Genomic DNA, 19167 nt, shown 5'->3' on the forward strand with positions numbered 1-19167 from the left:
ATTTTACAGCTGATTAGCAGGGAATGAGGGTTATTACTGATAACCCCCTTTCCTCCCAGCCGCAGATCACAAAGCGCTTTACAAAGGGGGGCAGGATTATTATCCTCCTTTGGAAACTGAGGCACAGGAGCTTGTCCAATGTCACCCTGCTCTAACCACTAGACACCACTCCCGTCCCAGAGCTGGGGAGAGAACCCAGGAGTCCTGGCTCCCAGCCTCCCGCCAGCTCTAACCACCAGCCTTGGTTAATAGAATTGCTTTGTTAGGTGATTAACTGTGAATTTTCAATTATTGGTTTTTTTAGTGTCCTGCTCTCAGTGTTGTACCTACCTGGGATTCTTAGTACAACAGGGTCCGACTTCTCCTGCCTCCTTACAATTCTGGGCTTTTCACTGGACTCTAAGATTCGCTTTGGAGATTATATTTAATTGTGTTGGGATGAAGTCTATGGCGTCAGGGCTGCATTATGAGCTCTGCGACCCCTGGTGTAAATCCGGAGTTACACCAATGGAGCCAGGGCTGGGTCCTGGCTCAGTGACCCTGGTGTAAATCCAGAGTGACCCCACTGGCATCAGTGGGCAGAGGCTGGGGCCTGAGCTCTCTGTGTCTGGGACCCAGCACAGGGCAATGCTGGAGGTGCGCGGCTGGTCCATACAGCCCATAACCGCCCCCCCACCCCCCCATCCCAGCCGGTCCCAACTCCCACCTCTTCTCCCCACAGTGTGCGGGCGCCAGGGCCCCACGAAGCGAATCGTGGGGGGCTCGGAGGTGCGGGACGGGGAGTGGCCCTGGCAGGTCAGCCTGAGACTCAACGGCACCCACCACTGCGGGGGGTCCCTCATCGCGCCACAGTGGGTGCTGACGGCAGCTCACTGCTTCAGAAAGTGAGTATCAGGGTGCTCCTCACTCCCGACCCGCAGCCCCTGCTAGCCCAGCCCTGCCCCCCACAGCTCTGCTGGTGCCCCTCACTCCCGACCCGCAGCCCCTGCTAGCCCAGCCCTGCCCCCCACAGCTCTGCCGGTGCCCCTCACTCCCGACCCGCAGCCCCTGCCAGCCCAGCCCTGCCCCCCGCCCCGGCTCTGCCGGTGCCCCTCACTCCCGACCCGCAGCCCCTGCCAGCCCAGCCCTGCCCCCCGCCCCGGCTCTGCCGGTGCTCCTCACTCCCGACCCACAGCCCCTGCCAGCCCAGCCCTGCCCCCCCCCTGCTCTGCCCGTGCCCCTCACTCCTGACCCGATGCCCGTGCTTTCCCAGCCCGGCCCCCCCCAGCTCTGCCGGTGCCCCTCACTCCCGACCCGCAGCCCCTGCTAGCCCAGCCCTGCCCCCCCCAGCTCTGCCGGTGCCCCTCACTCCCGACCCGCAGCCCCTGCCAGCCCAGCCCCGGGCTCCTCTCACTGCTGTTCTCCATCTCTAGGACCAGGAACCCGTCCCGATTCTCAGTGCTCCTTGGGACCCACAAGCAGCTGCTCTCCAGCCCGCCTGCCGTCATCGCCTCCGTGGGGCAGATTGTCCCCAACCCCCGCTACGGGGGCAAAGTCTCCAGTGGGGACATCGCCCTGGTCCGGCTGGAGAGGCCCGTGAACCTCACCGACCGCATCGTCCCCATCTGCCTCCCGGACGCCCAGGCCCAGTTCCTGCCAGAGACCAAGTGCTGGGTCACCGGGTGGGGGGAGGTCAAAGACAGAGGTGAGCGCAGCGTGTGGCTGGGGCTGGGGGAGCGGGGACAGGGCCCTGGTCCTGCCGTGGGGAGGGAGGACACAGAAAATCTGGGGCACGGCTGTGCTGGAAGGAAAGAAAGATACAAGTTGGTGTGGGTGGGGGAAGGGATTGTGCCCCCCCCCCCCAGTCCATGCCGCTGGGCCGGGGGAGGGGCGGTGGGTGTGGCTCTCACGCTGCCGCCTCCCACAGCAGGGGACGGCAAAGCCCCAGAGATGCTGCAGAAGCTGGAGGTGCCCATCATCGCCCAGGCAACGTGCGACGCCCTCTACCGCAAGGGCAAACGGCAGAGTATCCAGGAGGACATGCTGTGCGCCGGGTACACCGAAGGGGGCAAGGACGCCTGTCAGGTGAGAGCCCTGCCCCAGAGCCAGCTGCATCTCGGAGCTGGGTGGGGGGGTTCCCAGAGAAACAGCTCCCGCATCCCACCCCAGAGGTGGCTGCATCTCAGCGCCGGGCGAGGGGTCCACACATAACCAGCCCCCACCCCAGAGGGGCCATGTCTCAGCGCTGGATGCGGGGGCCCTCTGGGAATATCCCCTGCGCCCCAACCCAGTGGGGCCACATCTCGGCGCTGGGCAAGGGGGTCCCTGAATAACCAGCCGCCACGTCTCACCCCAGAGGTGGCTGCATCTCAGTAACCCCTTGTCTGTCTCTTTGACCACTAGGGTGACTCCGGTGGGCCGCTGGTGTGTAAAATGGGCCAGAGCTGGGTCCAGGCAGGAGTGGTGAGCTGGGGAGAAGGCTGTGCTCAGAAAAACCGCCCCGGCGTTTACGTCCGAGTCACCAGTTACCACGGCTGGCTCCAAGAGACCGTCCCAGGCCTGGCGTTTGTCCAGGGCACCACGAATGGAACAGCCCACGGCTCCGTGGCTAACAGGAGCCACGAGAAAAAATTCAAAGATGGCAGCTTCAGTCATGCGCCCATGGTGCTAGCCAACACCCTGCTTCTTGCGGCTTGTGCCCTGCACCTCATCTGAGAGCCAGGACTCCTGGGTTCTATGTCTGGGAGGGCAGTGGGGTCAGTGGGTTAGAGCAGGGGGGGCTGGGAGGCACTAGGCAGGACTCCTGGGTTCTGTCCCCAGTTCTGTTCTTTCCTCACTTGGTGCCTCAGTTTCCCCATGTGCAATAGCAGTCCAATCCCCCTCCCCCCCGGGAATTATTCTACGGTTTCTTTTATTCCTGTTTGTAAAGCACTTTTGTAACCTGCATTAGGCACTGCAGAGCAGTAAATTATTTATTTATTATTATTCCATTCTTCCGTGTTTAAATTAAAACAGTGCACAAGGGAGCCGGCTGGATCAGAGCCATGGGCCCATCTAGCCCGGTATCCCGTCTCCTCCCCCTTGCCCCGGCTCTGGTCCCATGGAGGAGAATATTTCCGGCAGGCCGAAGCCTGGTGCCTGTGACCCACCCATGGCGCGGGGAAGCCACAGTCCTTTTCCACCACAGGGGCAGGGCTTGTGCCTGGGTGGGTGTGGCCGGAAGGGGGCGGGGTCACTTGACATGGGGTAGGCAGGACCCATCCATTGGCCACAAGGGAGAGTCCACAAGGGGAGGGGGGGATTCCACGGCACAGCCCACTGGTGGGTGTGGCATGTCATGGCTGGGTGGGCGTGGCCAGAAGGGGGCGGGGTCACTTGACATGATGAAGGCAGGACCCATCCACTGGCCACGAAGGAGAGTCCACGGGGGCGGGGGGGGATTCCATGGCACAGTCAGCTGGGTGGGCGTGGCTGGAAGGGGGCGGAGTCACTGGAGAGCCCTACCATGGCCCTCTCCCCTTGGGGCCTGGCCTATCCGGGTGGGCGTGGCTTGAGCTGCCAGGGGGCGGGGCTTCAGAGACAGCTGAGCAGCCAGGTGGCTAGAAGCAGGGCGGCGGGGGCAGGGCTGGGGGGCGCGGCCCCGGGCAGGCCGTAGGAGGTGATATTGACCACCCCGAAGGTGGCGTTGGGCACCTGCCGCCCGATCCAGTCCAGGTAGGCGCCGACCCGGATGTAGACCCCGGGGCGGTTGGGGAGGGCGCAGCCCTCGCCCCAGCTGACGACGCCGGCCACGAACCACAGCCCAGCCTCCTGGCAGACCAGGGGGCCCCCGGAATCACCCTGGGGAGAGAGAATCGGTGACACCGGCCTCACTCCCGACCTGCAGCTCCTGCTGGCCCGGCCCTGCCCCCCCGCAGCTCTGCCGGTGCCCCTCACTCCCGACCCGCAGCCCCTGCCAGCCCAGCCCTGCCCCCCCAGCTCTGCCGGTGCCCCTCACTCCCGACCCGCAGCCCCTGCGAGCCCAGCCCTGCCGGTGCCCCTCACTCCCGACCCGCAGCCCCTGCTCTCACCTGGCAGGCGTCTCTCTGTCCCTCGGCGTAGCCGGCACACATCATGTCGTCCTGGATCTCCCGCATGCTGCTCCGGCGCCGATAAAGGGCGTCACAGGGCAGTGGGTCGATCAGAGGCACCTGCAGCTGCTGCAGCGTCATGGGGACTGGGAGCGGGGCTGGGGGGGGAGGAGGGGTTAACACTGCCTGGGTGGGGGAGGGGACCCTGGGTGGGGGAGGAGAACACAATGCCCCCCCCCCTGCCCCTTCTCCTCTGGGTCCCCCTCCCCTCCCCTCCCCCTTTGCTCGTGGCCCTTCCCACCTCCCCTCCCCCACCTCTCCCCACCTCTGTTCTTCCTCCTGCCCCCTGCCCCCTCCTCACCTCCCTCTTGTGGCGACCCCCAGCCAGTCACCCAGCAGAGGGTCCCGGCGGGGAAGTGGACCCCGGCGTCCGGGAGGCAGGCGGGCAGCACCCGCGGGGTGAAGGTGACGGGGCGGCCCAGCTGGGCCAGGGCGATGTCTCCGCTGGAGCCCTCCCCGGAGTAGAGCGCGTGGCCCACGGCGCGGGACAGGGGCAGCCGCAGGGAGCCGGGCTCTGGGATCGACAGCTGGCGGGAGCCCAGGACGGCTCGGTACCGAGACAGCTCCGCGTGCCTGGGGCGAGAGAGGGGTCAGCGCCCAGAGACCAAGAGCGGTGCCCCTCACTCCCGACCCGCAGCCCCCTGCTGGCCCAGCCCTGCCCCCCCCAGCTCTGCCGGTGCCCCTCACTCCCGACCTGCAGCCTCTGCCAGCCCAGCCCCCACCCCCAGCTCTGCCGGTGCCCCTCACTCCCGACCTGCAGCCCCTGCCAGCCCAGCCCCTCCCCCAGCCCTGCCGGTGCCCCTCACTCCCGACCCGCAGCCCCCTGCTGGCCCAGCCCGGGTCACTCACTGGGGAAAGCAATGTGCAGCGCTGAGCACCCACTCCGAGTTGATGAGGGTCGCCCCGCAGACGTGGCGGTTCTCATACTGCAGACTGACCTGCCAGGGCCAGGCCCCCGGCGGGGCGTCCTCCCCCGCCACGATCCGGTCCTGGGGCCCCCCCTGGCCACACACTGCGGGCGGAGGGAGAGAACCGTGACAGAACCGAGGACACACGGCGCTCCCTGCTGGAGGGGACTGGAGCTGCGCCGAGCTGCAATGCAGCCGCCTGTGGGGTGCTTGGTGCCACACAGCGCCCCCTAGTGCCGCCCGGGGGCATGGGCGCCAGCATTCATTGCCTGGGGAGGGCGCCCCCTCTCCCTGCAGCACAGCGCCCCCTAGTGCCACCCGGGGGCATGGGCGCCAGCATTCATTGCCTGGGGAGGGCGCCCCCTCTCCCTGCAGCACAGCGCCCCCTAGTGCCGCCCGGGGGCATGGGCGCCAGCATTCATTGCCTGGGGAGGGCGCCCCCTCTCCCTGCAGCACAGCGCCCCCTAGTGCCGCCCGGGGGCATGGGCGCCAGCATTCATTGCCTGGGGAGGGCGCCCCCTCTCCCTGCAGCACAGCGCCCCCTAGTGCCGCCCGGGGGCATGAGCGCCAGCATTCATTGCCTGGGGAGGGCGCCCCCTCTCCCGGCAGCACAGCGCCCCCTAGTGCCGCCCGGGGGCATGGCGCCAGCATTCATTGCCTGGGGCCGGCGCCCCCTCTCCCTGCAGCACAGCGCCCCCTAGTGCTGCCCGGGGGCATGGGCGCCAGCATTCATTGCCTGGGGCCGGCGCCCCCTCTCCCTGCAGCACAGCGCCCCCTAGTGCTGCCCGGGGGCATGGGCGCCAGCATTCATTGCCTGGGGCGGGCGTCCCCTCTCCCGGCAGCACAGCGCCCCCTAGTGCCGCCCTGCGGCCTTGTGATTCATATGTAAGAACATGAGAATGGCCATATTGGGTCAGATCAAAGGTCCATCCAGCCCAATGTCCTGTCTGCCGACCGCGGCCAATGTCAGGTGCCCCAGAGGGAACGAACAGAGCAGGGAATCATCCAGTGATCCATCCCCTGCGCCCATTCCCAGCCTCTGGCAAACAGAGGTTTAGGGACACCCAGAGCCTGGGGTTATGTCCCTGCCCATCTTGGCTAATAACCACGGATGGACCTGCCCTCCATGAACTGACCTAACTCTTTTTTTTTTAACCCAGTTATAATTTTGGCCTTTACAACATCCCCTGGCAAGGAGTTCCACAGGTTGACTGTGCGCTGTGTGAAGAAATACGTCCTTTTGTTTGTTTTAGACCTGCCGCCTGTTAATTTAATCAGGTGAGCCCTGGTTCTTCTGTTATGAGAAGGAGTAAACAACACGTCCGTCTTCACTTTCTCCACTCCAGTCATGATTTTATAGACCTCTGTCATAGCCCCACTCAGCTGTCTCTTTTCCAAGCTGAAAAGTCCCAGTCTCGTTAATCTCTCCCCATACGCCCCCAATTCTAAAATATCTTGTTTGAGATGGGGCGACCACATCTGCACGCAGTATTCAAGATGTGGACATGGATTTATATGGAGGCAATAGGATATTTTCTGTCTTATTATCTATCCCTTTCTTAATGATACCTAACATGCTGTTGGCTTTTTAGGCTGCTGCTGCACACTGCGTGGCTGTTTTCAGAGAACGCTCCACAATGACTCCGAGATCTCTTTCTTGAGTGATCACAGCTAATTTAGACCCCATCGTTTTATCTGTATAGCTGGGGTTATGTTTTCCAATGTGCATCACTTTGCATTTATCAACACTGAATTTCAGCTGCCATTTTATTGCCCGGTCACCCAGTTTTGTGAGATCCTTTTGTAACGCTTCACTGTCTGCCTGGGACTTGACTAACAAGATATTTTTGTAACATCTGCCAACTTTGCCAACTCACTTTTCCCGGATGATTTATGAGTGTGTTGAACTGCAGTAATCCCAGTACAGGCCCCTGGGGGACACCACTATTTACCTCTCTCCATTGCAAAAGCCGACCATTTGTTCCTACCCTTTGTTTCCTATCTTTTAACTAGGTGCTGACTCATGAAGGGATCTTCCCTCTTAACCCGTGACTGCTTACGTTGCTTCAGAGCCTTTGGCGAGGGACCCTGTCAAAGACTTTCTGGAAGGCCAAGTCCACTTTATCCACTGGCTCCCCCTTGTCCACGTGGTTGTTGACACACTCAGAGAATTCTAGTAGAATGGTGAGGTATGATTTCCCTTGACTCTTCCCCGACAAATCGTGTTCCTCTACGTGTCTGACAATTCTGTTCTTTACTATAGTTTCAAGCACTTTGCACAATGCAGAACTTAGGCTTATCAGCCTGTAATTGCCGGGATCGCCTCTGGAGCCTTTTTAAAAGATCGGTATCACATTAGCTACCCTCCAGTCACCTGGTGCAGAGGCTGATTGAAGCGATAGGTGATATGATTTCAGCGACAGGTTACATACCTGTCTGGATTCCATTGTCCCGTGCAGCTGAGGGAGACAGGGGGAGGAGTCACAGATGGCGCAAAGCGGGGGAACCGGTTTCCGAAATGACCAGGAATCAGGAAGACAGCAAAAGAAAGACACGCTCACTAAAAGTAAACAGTGCAAAGTAACACAAAGCACTCAGGACACCTGGTCTCTCTCCCCAGCCAGGGGAGGTCAAGGGAGGGTAGTTTAGTGGTTAGAGCAGTGGGGGCTGGGAGCCAGGACTCCTGGGTTCCTCTGGGACAACAGCTGAGTCTTTCTCACCCTGCCCCGCCCACGGGACACAAATACAGCTGCACTTCCTATCTGGTTAACCACTTCTCTGCTGAAGCCTCGTCCCTGAGTTATTACAATATTCAGAGCAGCTTCAAGAGCCTACAGGACATTTTTGGTGCTGGCTCAGAGGGTGGGGACGAGCGAGGGTGTCTGTGGCTGAGAATGAGAATTGAACCCAGGAGTCCTGGCTCCCAGGGCCCCCTGCTCTAACCCACTAGCCCCCACTCCCCTCCCATAGGACCCAGGCATCCTGGCTTCCAGCCCCCACTCACCCTGCAGCATGGGCAGCAGGAGAAGGATGGTTATTGGGGTGCAGGGGGCTCCCATGGCACAGACGCTCCCAGCTCGGCTTCCACAGGTGACTAGAGGGTCGGTGAGCTGCCCCAGTGACCCCACTGTCCGTCCCTGCATCGTCTGCATTGCCCAGCCAGTCCCTGCATCGTCTGCCTCTTCTCACCCTTCCAGGGAAACTGCATCATGTGCCGCCAATTCCCCCCCACCCCCCATGATCACCCCCCCCCCCCGCCCCAGCCGCACTGGCCTCCTGCTCCATCCCCAGGTCCCATGCAGCTGAGAACTCACCCACCCGTGTTTCCGTGACATGGGGCCGCTGGCCTACGTGGATGGGGGGATGTGTTCCGAAATGGCCAGGGAGCTTTCCCAGGTACTTCTGTGTGCGTGTGTGTTTGTGTTTGTGCAGCTAAACTCCACAGTGTGTGTGGGTCTATAGCTAGACTCCAGGGCTGTGTGCGTATTTGTGAGTGTGCGCGGGCACCTCAGGGGTGTATGGGACACTGGTATGGCCTTTGCTGGGTAAATGGCCAAGGACAGAACCGCCCAAGGAAATTCACAGTATTCTCAGGGTTATTTATTTTGTATCATTGTGGGTAATGAGCGATGGACCCATCCTGGACAGACAGACACAATATAGACAGATGGTGACAGTACAGACAGACACAATCTAGATAGACAGCCAGACACAACAGAGACAGGTGGTCGGATGTAACACATTAAAAGGCAGACAGCCTAGACAGAATTTAGAGAGAGGGGCAGACACAGTCTAGGCTGACGGGCATATACGATGTAGACAGTCAGTTGCAGTTGAGACAGACAGACATATGTTTTGTTACTAGTATTCTCTCTATTATTATAGGACCTACGATGCCCCAATATGGGCCAGGAATCCTTTGTGCCAGGTGCTGCTCAGACTCCAGCGGAGATCAGGGCCCCGTGGTGCTGGGTGCTGCCCAGACCCACCGTGGGAGCCAGTCCCTGCCCCGAAGGGCTCACCGTCTAACCGGACAAAGGCAGGAACATTCTCCCCCTTTTCCATCTATGGAAACTGAGACTCAGGGAGACCCGGGACTTGCTCAAGGTCAGACAGGCAGTCTGTGGCAGAACCAGGGATAGAACCCAGGTGTCCTGGCTGCTAGCCCCCGCCCCACGCTAATCCACTACCCCCATTCCCTTCCCATAGGACCCAGGCATCCTGGCTCCCAGCCCCCACTCACCCTGCAGCATGGGCAGCAGGAGAAGGATGGTTATTGGGGTGCAGGGGGCTCCCATGGCACAGCTGCTCCCAGCTCGGTTTCCACAGGTGACTAGGAGGTCGGTGAGCTGCCCCAGTGACCCCACTGCCCGGTGCCAGCTGTCTGCCTGGCCGGGGAATGTGGCCCAGCCAGTCCCTGCATCGCCTGCCTCTTCTCACCCTTCCAGGGAAACTGCATCATGTGCCGCCCCCCCCCCCCATCACTCTCCCCGTTCCCAGCCTGCCCCAGGAGCATTGGCCCCTCATTCCCCCAACCGTGTTTCCATGACATGGGGCCGCTGGCCTATGTGGATGGGGGGATGTGTCCTGAAGTGGCCAGGGAGCTTTCCCAGGTACTTCTGTGTGCGTATGTGTTTGTGTGTGTGTTTGTGCAGCTAAACTCCAGGGTGTGTATGTCTATAGCTAGACTCCGGGGCTGTGTGCATCTGTGTGTGTGTTTGTGCAGCTAAACTCCAGGGTGTGTATGTCTATAGCTAGACTCCGGGGCTGTGTGCATCTGTGTGTGTGTTTGTGCAGCTAAACTCCAGGGTGTGTATGTCTATAGCTAGACTCCGGGGCTGTGTGCATCTGTGTGTGTGTTTGAGTGTGTGCGCGGGCACCTCAGGGGTGTATGGGACACTGGTATGGCCTTTGCTGGGCAAATGGCCAAGGACAGAACCGCCCAAGGAATTTCACAGTATTCTCGGCATTATTTCTTTTGTATCATTGTGGGTAATGAGAGATGGACCCGTCCTAGACAGACACAATATAGACAGATGGTGACAGTACAGACAGACACAATCTAGATAGACACAATCTAAACAGACAGACACAATAGAGACAGGTGGATGCAGTACAGACAGACACAATCTAGATAGACACAATCTAAACAGACAGACACAATATAGACAGATGGTGACAGTACAGACAGACACAATCTAGATAGACACAATCTAAACAGACGGACACAATATAGACAGATGGACGCAGTACAGACAGACACAGTCTAGATAGACACAACCTAAACAGACAGACACAATAGAGACAGGTGGTCGGATGTAACACATTAAGAGGCAGACAGCCTCGACAGGCAGAATTTAGACAGATGGGCAGACACAGTCTAGGTTGACGGGCCTATATGATGTAGACAGTCAGATGCAGTTGAGACAGACAGACATATGTTCTGTTACTAGTATTCTCTGTATTATTATAGGACCTACGATACCCTAATATGGGCCAGGAATCCTTTGTGCCGGGTGCTGCCCAGACCCACAGTGGGAGCCAGTCCCTGCCCCAAAGGGCTCCCAGTCTAAACAGACAAAGGCAGGAAAGTTCTCCCCCTTTTAAATCTAGGGAAACTGAGACTCCGGGAGACCCGGGACTTGCTCAAGGTCAGACAGGCAGTCTGTGGCAGAACCAGGGATAGAACCCAGGCATCCTGGCTCCCAGCCCCCACCCCACGCTAATCCACTACCCCCATTCCCTTCCCATAGGACCCAGGCGTCCTGGCTCCCAGCCCCCACTCACCCTGCAGCATGGGCAGCAGGAGAAGGATGGTTATTGGGGTGCAGGGGGCTCCCATGGCACAGACGCTCCCAGCTCGGTTTCCGCAGGTGACTAGAAGGTCGGTGAGCTGCCCCAGTGACCCCACTGCCCGGTGTCAGCTGTCTGCCTGGCCGGGGAATGTGGCCCAGCCTGTCCCCGCATCGCCTGCCTCTTCTCACCCTTCCAGGGAATCTGCTTCATGTGCCACCAACACCCCCCTCCCCCCCCGCAAGATTCACTCTCTCCGTTCCCAGCCTCCCCCTTGCCCCAGGCACGTTGGCCCCTCACTCTGTCCCCGGGTCCCGTGCGACTGAGAACTCCCCCAACCGTGTTTCTGTGCCACGGGGCTGCTGTCATATGCCGAATGGGGGGATGTGTCCTGAAATGACCAGGGAGTTTTCCCAAGAGGACTCACTGGGTTCTGCTGTGTGTGTGTGTGTGTGTGTGTGTGTGGCTAAACTCCGGGGTGTGTATTTGTACCTCCAGGTTTCGCGGGGTCTCTTGTGTTGTCTTTGTTGGGCAAATGGCCAAGGACAGAACCGCCCAAGGAATTCCACAGTATTCTCGGGGTTATTTATTTTTAATCGCTGTGGGTAATGGGAGATGGACCCGTCCCAGACAGACAGACGCACAGATGTTCGTATTCAACACAGAAAGAGACAGCCTAGATGGCAGAATTTACACAGAGAGGAAGACACTATCTAGACAGACAAGGCGAACTAGACAGATGGGCATATACGATGCAGGCAGTCAGATGCAGTTGGGACAGACAGAGATATCTTTGGTTACTAGTATTCCCCGTATTATTGTAGGTCCTACAATACTCTAACACGAGGCAGGAATCCTTTGTGCCAGGTGCTGCCTAGACTCCAGCTAAGATCAGGGCCCCGTGATGCCGGGGCACTGCTCAGACCCACCATGGGAGCCAGTCCTTGCTCCGAAGGGCTCCCAGTCTTAACAGACAAAGGCAGGAACATTCTCCCCCTTTTCCACCCAGGGAAACTGAGACTCAGAGAGATCCAGGACTTGCTGAAGGTCACACAAGGAGTCTGTGGCAGAATCTGGGATAGAACCCAGGAGTCCTGGCTCCCGGCCACCCTTCTGTGCTAAGCCACTAGCCCCCACTCCCCTCCCATAGGACCAAGGCGTCCTGGCTCCCAGCCCCCACTCACCCTGCAGCAGGGGCAGCAGGAGAAGGATGGTTATTGGGGTGCAGGGGGCTCCCATGGCACAGCTGCTCCCAGCTCGGTTTCCGCAGGTGACTAGAAGGTCGGTGAACTGCCCCAGTGACCCCACTGCCTGGTGGCAGCTGTCTGCCTGGCCGGGGAATGTGGCCCAGCCTGTCCCTGTATCGCCTGCCTCGTCTCACCCTTCCAGGGAATCTGCTTCATGTGCCGCCAACCCCGACCCCCCCCATGTCACTCTCCCCGTTCCCAGCCTGCCCCAGGCGCATTGGCCCCTCACTTCGTCCCCGGGTCCCGTGTGGCTGAGGTTGAATGAAGACTGGGAGTGGATGGGTCATTACACAAAGTAGAACTATTCCCCCCTACTGTTACTCACACCTTCTTGTCAATTTCTGTGACCTGGGGCTGCCGTCATATGCAGAACGGGGGGATGTGTCCCGAAATGGCCGGGGAGTTTTCCCAAGGGGACTCAGCAGGTTCCGCTGTGTGTTTGTGTGTGTGTGCGTTTGTGTGTGCAGCTCAACTCCACGGTGCGTGTGTGTCTATAGCTAAACCCCAGGGTGTTTGTGTGTATATAGCTGGACTCTGGGGGATGTGTGTGCGTGTGTGTGACTTCAGGGGTGTGTGGGGTCCCTTGTGTTGTCTTTGTTGTGTAAATGGCCAAGGACAGAACCGCCCAAGGAATTTCACAGTATTCTTGGGGTTATTTATTTTGTATCATTGTGAGTAATGAGCGATAGACCTGTCCCAGACAGACACAATATAGACAGATGGAGACAGTACAGACAGACACAGTCTAGATAGACACAATCTAAACAGACAGACAGACACAACAGAGACAGATGTTTGGATCGCACACATTAAGAGACAGCCAGCCTAGACAGGCAGAATTTAGACAGAGGGGCAGACACCATCTTGACAGACAGACACAATCTCGACAGGTGGGCGTATATAATCGACACAGACCGATGCTGCTGAGGCAGACAGACATATTTTGTTGCTAGTATTCTCTGTAGTATTGTGGGACGTGCGACACCCCAACACGGGCCAGGTGTCCTTTGTGCCAGGTGCTGCCCAGACTCCAGCCGAGATCAGGGCCCCATGGTGCCGGGCGCTGCCCGGACCCACCGTGGGAGCCAGTCCCTGCCCCGAAGGGCTCACAGCCCAAACCAGCATTTCTTAAATGTGGACACCGTGGCTGCATATGGCCACCAGCGACCACAACAGTGTCCTGGGAGGAGATGGGGGGAGGGGGCGGAAAGAAGAGACAACACTACATTATTTTTATTACTGAGTCTGCAAAAAAAAAACCCCAAACCCACCAACAACCACACAACAACTCCTACGTAAATAAATGCCAATGATTTAGACTTGGATCTGTGCAGATTTATTTGTTTTTCTTAACATAAATTAAGTATTTTAGGAAAAAGTGTCAGAGCAGCCACTAGCAAGAGTTGGGTGGCCGCCCTCTGAGGCCACCAAAAAAATTGTTGTCAGGACACCTGGTCCAAACAAACGCAGGTTCATTCTCCTGCTTTTACACCTAAGGAACAGGGGACTCTGAGAGACCCAGGACTTGCTCAAGGTCACCAGGGGATCTGTTGAGCCAGAGATAGAAACCAGGACGCCTGCTCCCAGCTCCAACCCACTAGCCCCCACTCCCCTCCCAGAGCTGGGGAGAGAACCCAGGAGTCCTGGCTCCCAGCCCCCTCTGCTCTAACCACTAGACCCCACTCCCCTCCCAGAGCTGGGGAGAGAACCCAGGAGTCCGGGCTCCCAGCTCCCCCTGTGCTAACCCATTAGACCCCACTCCCCTCCCAGACCCATCATCACGCCTTGTCTCCTCCATGGCAGGGCTGGTTGTTAAATTAGCAGATCAGAAATCAAGCAGTGGCCCCATCCCCGGGCCAGCGCTGGCCAGCAGGAGGGTGCCGAGAAGCAGGGGGGTGGACACTGGAGTGTAGCCGGCATTGGGATGACTCCTAATGGTGACATTCACCACCCCGGATTCCACACTGGGGAGCTGCTGCTGGATCCAGTCGGAGTAGGCCGAGACCCGGGTATAGACCCCAGGACGGTAGGGGAGGCCACAGCCGTCTCCGAAGCTCACGATGCCGATCAGGAACCAGGAGTCAGCCTGCGAGCAAACGAGGGGTCCCCCAGAATCCCCCTAGAGAAAGAAGGAGAACCAGTTAGACCAGTGCCCTGCAATCCCAATCTGCAGCCCCGGAGGATTACATACCCGTCCCCCACCAGCTCTGCCAATGTCCCTCAAGCCCAACCCGCAGCCCCCTCCAATGGCAGCCCTGGGCTCCTGGATCTCCTGGGATGTCCCTGAATCCATTCACCTGGCAGGAGTCCTTCCCTCCTTCGGGGTAGCCAGCACACACCATGTCATCTTGGATGGGGCGCGACCCCGGGGACCCTGTGATGGGTTTGCTATAGAGGTCGTTGCACGTCTCGACATCTATGAGTGAGACCTGAACCTCCTGCAGAGTGCGGGGAGCAGGGAGACGTTCTGTGGAGAAAAAAGACACCTCATCAGGGCCCATCTCAGCCATCTCCACCCGGGGCAGGATCATCCCTGACTGTCTGTGCCCCTGCAGAGATGGAGATGTCCCGTCTGGGCCCACCTAGGTAGGTCAGGTGAGAATAGGAGTTTTTAAGCACACGAGGAGTCCTGGCTCCCAGCCAACCCAGCACACTCCACTTCCCTCCTCAAGCTGGGGATAGAACCCAGGAGTCCTGGCTCCCAACCCCCCCCATCTCTAACCACTAGACCCCACTCCCCAACCAGCACCTCATCCTGTCTCCCATTGGAAGATCCCGTCTCTTCAGCAACCGTTGGGCTTTGCTTTGCCTGCTTGGGCTGTGGCCACTAGATGGTGACATGACTCATGCAGCAGATACAGCCCTGGCTCAAGGGTTCTCCCATGTCACCTTTGGGGGACCCCCCACCCCACGCAGGTCTTACCATCCGTCTGGACGTTCCCCCAGCCGGTGACCCAGCACAGGGTGCCATTCGCGATGGAATCACTGGGGTCCGGAAGGCAGACGGGGAGGATGTAGGCGGTGTAGTGAAGGGGCGTGCGTAAGTGCACCAGGGCTATGTCTGAGGCAGAGCTGCTGGAGTTGTAGTCGCTGTGGATTATGATCTGTGACACAGCAGAAGTGAAGGCGTTTGCATTCTGGCTATTCAGCTGGAATTCCCCAAGGGAAACAGAGTAAGCAGTGAGGGTCGAATTCCTAGGAGAGGGGGAGACATTGGGCAGGAGTTTGTTATGATACTGGTTACCACAGAGCAGAAATGCAGACACCTCTGGGGTGGAGCATCTGGGGAACAGCTGCACATAACACCACATAGAATAGCTTGCTTGGGGCTGAGATGCTGCCACCGCTGGGGTGGGGCAGCTGGGGAACAGCCTGTGGCGAAGTGGGACTTTTCTGTAATATTTTTATTAAGCCTCTATGTGCCTCAGTTTCCATATTGGGTGCAAAACTGTTAAGTCTCTCAGTGGGGCAGCACAGGGAACCGGGCAGAGGGGTTCTGTAGCATTGCTCTCTGGCGTGGACTGAAGAGGTCCTTACAGGGCCGCCTGAGGCCGACCACATATCACTGGGGAAGACGAGAAGAGAATGAAAACCGCCGTGGCCAGAACACTGAGACCCAGCAGCCAAAGGCCTGGAGGAAGTTGGATTCCTTCCACGTCTCCACAGGGAAGCTGAGCAGAAGGTAGCTGAGAAGAAGGGACTGAGAGCTGACAGCCGGGGGATAAGGTTTGGGAGGGGCACAATGGATCTGTCTACACTGCACTAAAAAGCCCGGGCTAGCTGCCCCAGGCCACCTGCGGCCGTGCCACGGGTCTCTCATTGCCGGGTAAACGTACCCCGAGAGACAGCGGCTGATATGGAGCCCAGAGCAGGCTGGAGAGCACTGGCTTGGCCAGATGGGCTCTATCTCCACCGTGGTTTCTCTGGGCCAACCTAGGGATTTCCCAGAGCCGTGGTCCAGTTGATTAATTAACCAGGCCCTGGTCTGACAACGCTGCCTGACGTCACTGCAAATCCTGGCTAAGGTGCACTGGCCCCTGCAGAGCAGACGAGCCCCCACCAGGACTCTGTCTCCCTTGGACTCGCTGGGCACAGCTCATGAATTGAAGCAGGAGGCCTGGAGCCCAGAGGCTTAGTCATGGAGTGGGTGGGGCCATGGGGCCGAGTGGGACCCCCCCGGGGGTCTGGCACACTGAAGGGTTCCTCCAGGGGATTGTTTAAAAGCTGGGCTATAGCTGCACGGTGATGCCTCCCCCCCGCCCGCTCTGAGATGCAGCCACCTCTGGGGTGGGACAGCTAGGGAACAGGCTGGGGGCACTCACAGACTGAAGCAATGAGCCGCAGACACCGCCCATTCCCCGGTGATGAGGGACCCTCCGCAGATGTGGACTCCGTTGTATCGGATGCTGGCCTGCCAGGGCCAAGCCCCGTTCTGGGCATCCTGCCCTCCTACAATGCGGCCGGAGGCCACCGACTGCCCGCAGGCTGGGGAGAAAAGTGGGGAGGGGTGTGAATAGAACCCAGGAATCCTGGCTCCCAGCCCCCCTGCTCTAACCCATCAGACCCCACTCCCCTCCCAGAGCCAGAGATGGAACCCAGGAATCCTGGCTCCCAGCCCCCCCTGCTCTAACCCACTAGACCCCCCTCCCCTCCCAGAGCTGGGAATAGAACCCAGGAGTCCTGGCTCACAATCCCCGCACACCAAGCTCTATCCATTAGACCCCACTTCCCTCCCCTCCAAAAGTTGGGGACAGAAAGTGTCCAGATTCCTTACTTGACTGGAACTCCTCAGCACCTAGAAGAGAAGGAGAGGGATGCGTGAGGTGTGAAAACTGCACACGACCCAGACCCCTCCAGCAGGGGGCAGTGCTGCACCCAAGTACACACACACACACACATGATTTTCACAGGCAGATCCCAGAAATTTCTCCTCTCACAACCCTACCTGGCCCCCTTTCCCCCATGGCCTGCCCGCATGCCTCCCATGGGTCCCTGACCCCCTCCCATGGGGTGGGAGTGGTTCTCTGGCAAGGGGTGTGACGTGTGACCCCCCAGGAAGTGAGGTATGTAGGGGGACATAGTCTGATACAGGCTTTTCCCCTCTGGCTGAGAGCCTCCACAGACAGCCCAGACCCTAGATCCAGGGTCTCTGCCCCATAACTTCCCCCTGTGGATGATGGGGGAAGGGCCCATTCTCTCAGCCAGGTTGTGCATCCCCCCACTCAATCTGGATGAGCTATTCCCTGCCCCACACATCCACCCCAGCCCCACTTATCCATCCCCTCTCTGCCCCCTAAGCCCTACATCTCTCTCCCCTTCCTTTGCCACCCACAACCTACCCTTCCCACAGGCCCTCACTCTGTCCCCCCCCCCGCAAACCATCTCCCCTTTCCCAAACCCCTCCTGCCCAGTGTAAGTGCTGAGAACCCCACCCCTGGCCTTTTCCTCTTGAAACCTACAGAGGGCAGAGTCCTCCGGCAGGGAGTGCCACAAGTTTTTGGCAGAGGGAGTAATGCCTCATGGACAGTTCCAGTCCAGTTGTGCTTGAAGGTGTGAGGGACAGAAACCCACTCCCCTTCCAGAGCTGGGATAGAACCCAGGAGTCCTGGCTGCAAGCCCCCTCTGCTCTAACCCACCAGACCCCACTCCCCTTCCAGAGCTGGGATAGAACCCAGGAGTCCTGGCTCCGAGCCCCCCCTGCTCTAACCCACCAGACCCCACTCCCCTTCCACAGCTGGGATAGAACCCAGGAGTCCTGGCTCCAAGCCCCCTCTGCTCTAACCCACCAGACCCCACTCCCCTCCCAGAGTTGGGATAGAACCCAGGAGTCCTGGCTCCCAGCACCACCTTCTCTAACCCACTAGCCCCCACTCTCCGTCCCCACAGTCCCTGTTCTGTCCCTTTCCGACCCTCATCCCAGCAGATTCCCAAGGTCAGGACCTCAGCAGACCCTGCACTCACCCTCCAGCAGTGGCAGCAGCAGCAGGAGCAGCAGCAGGGCGGCCAGCGGGCAGCTGAGAACACCCATGATACCGGCTCCCGCGACTCCAGCCGGCTCCCCCGAGGGCTGGGACCAAAACCCAGACCGGGAAGGGAAAGTCACTGGCTGCAATTTACAGGCTACACGTCACATTCACAATCAGAGCTATAAAACCACAAGGCAGATAAGTTCATGAGAGGTGCCGATGGCAGCTCCCCCCGCCCAGAGCTGGGATAGAACCCAGGCGTCCTGACTCCCAGCCCCACTCCCGCTCTGTAACCTAGTAGACCCCACTCTCCTTGCAAGTGAACCCAGGAATGCAACCCGCTAGTCTCTACTCCCCTCCCATAGGACCCAGGTGTCCTGGGCTCCCAGCCCCGCACTTACTCTGCCGCATGGGTCGTAGGAAAAGGATGGTTACGGGTTCACAGAGGGCTCTCATGTGTAACCGTTCTGCCAGCTGGCGCCAGCAGCAACCGGGGCCGGGTTCAGTCTCTAGTGGTTCCTTTTCAACAATACAACACTGAACCGGTTTGAGCCCCCACCCAGTGACCTGGGACATTTACACTCCACCCCTGGGCGCCTCTGAGAGGCAACACTTCCTCACTCACGAGCACCCAGTCTGGGTGTAGAAAAGAAACTTTGAATGAAAGGAGAGAAGTCACCCGACATTAATAAGGGACAATGCCACAAGCAGGATTCATAATCATAAAGGTGTGAGCAGGACGCCCACCCCAGAGTGCATGGGGCTGTGCCTTCCGCTTCATGTTCTTCAACCAAAAGTTCCTTCACTGTTCCCCGCTTTGCTCCCTCCCGACACCCCACTCACCGGGGTTGTCCCCGGTCAGAGAGGTCCCAGGGTTCAGGGGTGCATCTGTGGGAGTTCACCTCCCACCCGGGGAAGAAGGTACCGAGCTGGCTCTGCCATCTGAGTCCTTGCTCTGGCTGGCTGCCCTGCCAGCCGCTGTTCCTCTCCTTCGGCCACCCCGCCAGCCACTCGCCCCCCCAGCTGACTGTCAGTCACCTTCCGCGGCCACCTGCCTCTCGGCGGTGACCTGGTGCAGGTCGGTCGCTTAGGGATCGCAGCTCTTTGCAGGCTGGGCAGACACGCTGCCCCACCGCCCGGGATT

At 59.3% G+C, this 19167-nt stretch overlaps 3 protein-coding genes across 4 annotated transcripts in view; 1 reads left to right on the top strand and 2 right to left on the bottom strand.

Annotated features, from left to right (window-relative positions):
* Positions 1 to 2694, top strand: part of LOC123369141 (serine protease 27-like) — a 7153-nt gene extending 4459 nt beyond the window's left edge. The window contains exons 3-6 of the mRNA XM_045014502.1: positions 722 to 884; positions 1413 to 1684; positions 1907 to 2064; positions 2383 to 2694. Of these exons, the coding sequence (XP_044870437.1) occupies positions 722 to 884; positions 1413 to 1684; positions 1907 to 2064; positions 2383 to 2694 (905 nt within the window). The remainder of the gene's footprint in view (positions 1 to 721; positions 885 to 1412; positions 1685 to 1906; positions 2065 to 2382) is intronic.
* Positions 2695 to 3552: 858 nt separating this feature from the next.
* On the bottom strand, positions 3553 to 9082 carry LOC123369142 (serine protease 27-like). The gene is made up of 6 exons (XM_045014503.1): positions 9040 to 9082; positions 7450 to 7476; positions 4959 to 5121; positions 4411 to 4682; positions 4050 to 4207; positions 3553 to 3819 (listed from the first exon to the last, which is right to left on the bottom strand). Exons 1-6 carry the CDS (start codon positions 9080 to 9082, stop codon positions 3553 to 3555), a joined length of 930 nt encoding a protein of 309 aa, XP_044870438.1.
* A 4770-nt stretch (positions 9083 to 13852) lies between these two features.
* On the bottom strand, positions 13853 to 18683 carry LOC123368906 (serine protease 27-like). Of its 2 annotated transcripts, XM_045014135.1 has the most exons (7): positions 18425 to 18683; positions 18019 to 18163; positions 16832 to 16852; positions 16380 to 16542; positions 14981 to 15252; positions 14355 to 14524; positions 13853 to 14176 (listed from the first exon to the last, which is right to left on the bottom strand). In XM_045014135.1, exons 2-7 carry the CDS (start codon positions 18083 to 18085, stop codon positions 13883 to 13885), a joined length of 987 nt encoding a protein of 328 aa, XP_044870070.1. In that variant the 5' UTR covers positions 18086 to 18163; positions 18425 to 18683; the 3' UTR covers positions 13853 to 13882. The 2 variants fall into 2 exon arrangements, with proteins under 2 accessions (XP_044870070.1, XP_044870069.1); XM_045014134.1 differs by having other exon boundaries at positions 18019 to 18683.
* Between the last annotated feature and the right edge of the window lie 484 nt (positions 18684 to 19167).

Source organism: Mauremys mutica, chromosome 4 (assembly GCF_020497125.1).
Source record: "Mauremys mutica isolate MM-2020 ecotype Southern chromosome 4, ASM2049712v1, whole genome shotgun sequence".
NCBI lineage: Eukaryota > Metazoa > Chordata > Testudines > Geoemydidae > Mauremys > Mauremys mutica.

What these genes read in the sequence shown, in the direction of transcription:
- LOC123369142 (XM_045014503.1), bottom strand. Translation starts at nt 9,082, where the DNA reads ATGGAAAAGGGGGAGAATGTTCCTGCCTTTGTCCGGTTAGACG. An exon ending in TGCCTTTGTCCGGTTAGACG is followed by an intron (nt 7,477 to 9,039) that starts GTGAGCCCTTCG and finishes TGTCTCCCTCAG; the next exon opens with CTGCACGGGACAATGGAATC. An exon ending in GGACAATGGAATCCAGACAG is followed by an intron (nt 5,122 to 7,449) that starts GTATGTAACCTG and finishes CTCCGCCCGCAG; the next exon opens with TGTGTGGCCAGGGGGGGCCC.
- LOC123368906 (XM_045014135.1), bottom strand. Translation starts at nt 18,085, where the DNA reads ATGGGTGTTCTCAGCTGCCCGCTGGCCGCCCTGCTGCTGCTCCTGCTG. An exon ending in GCGGCTCATTGCTTCAGTCT is followed by an intron (nt 15,253 to 16,379) that starts GTGAGTGCCCCC and finishes CCCCTCTCCTAG; the next exon opens with GAATTCGACCCTCACTGCTT. An exon ending in GGGGAACGTCCAGACGGATG is followed by an intron (nt 14,525 to 14,980) that starts GTAAGACCTGCG and finishes TTTTCTCCACAG; the next exon opens with AACGTCTCCCTGCTCCCCGC.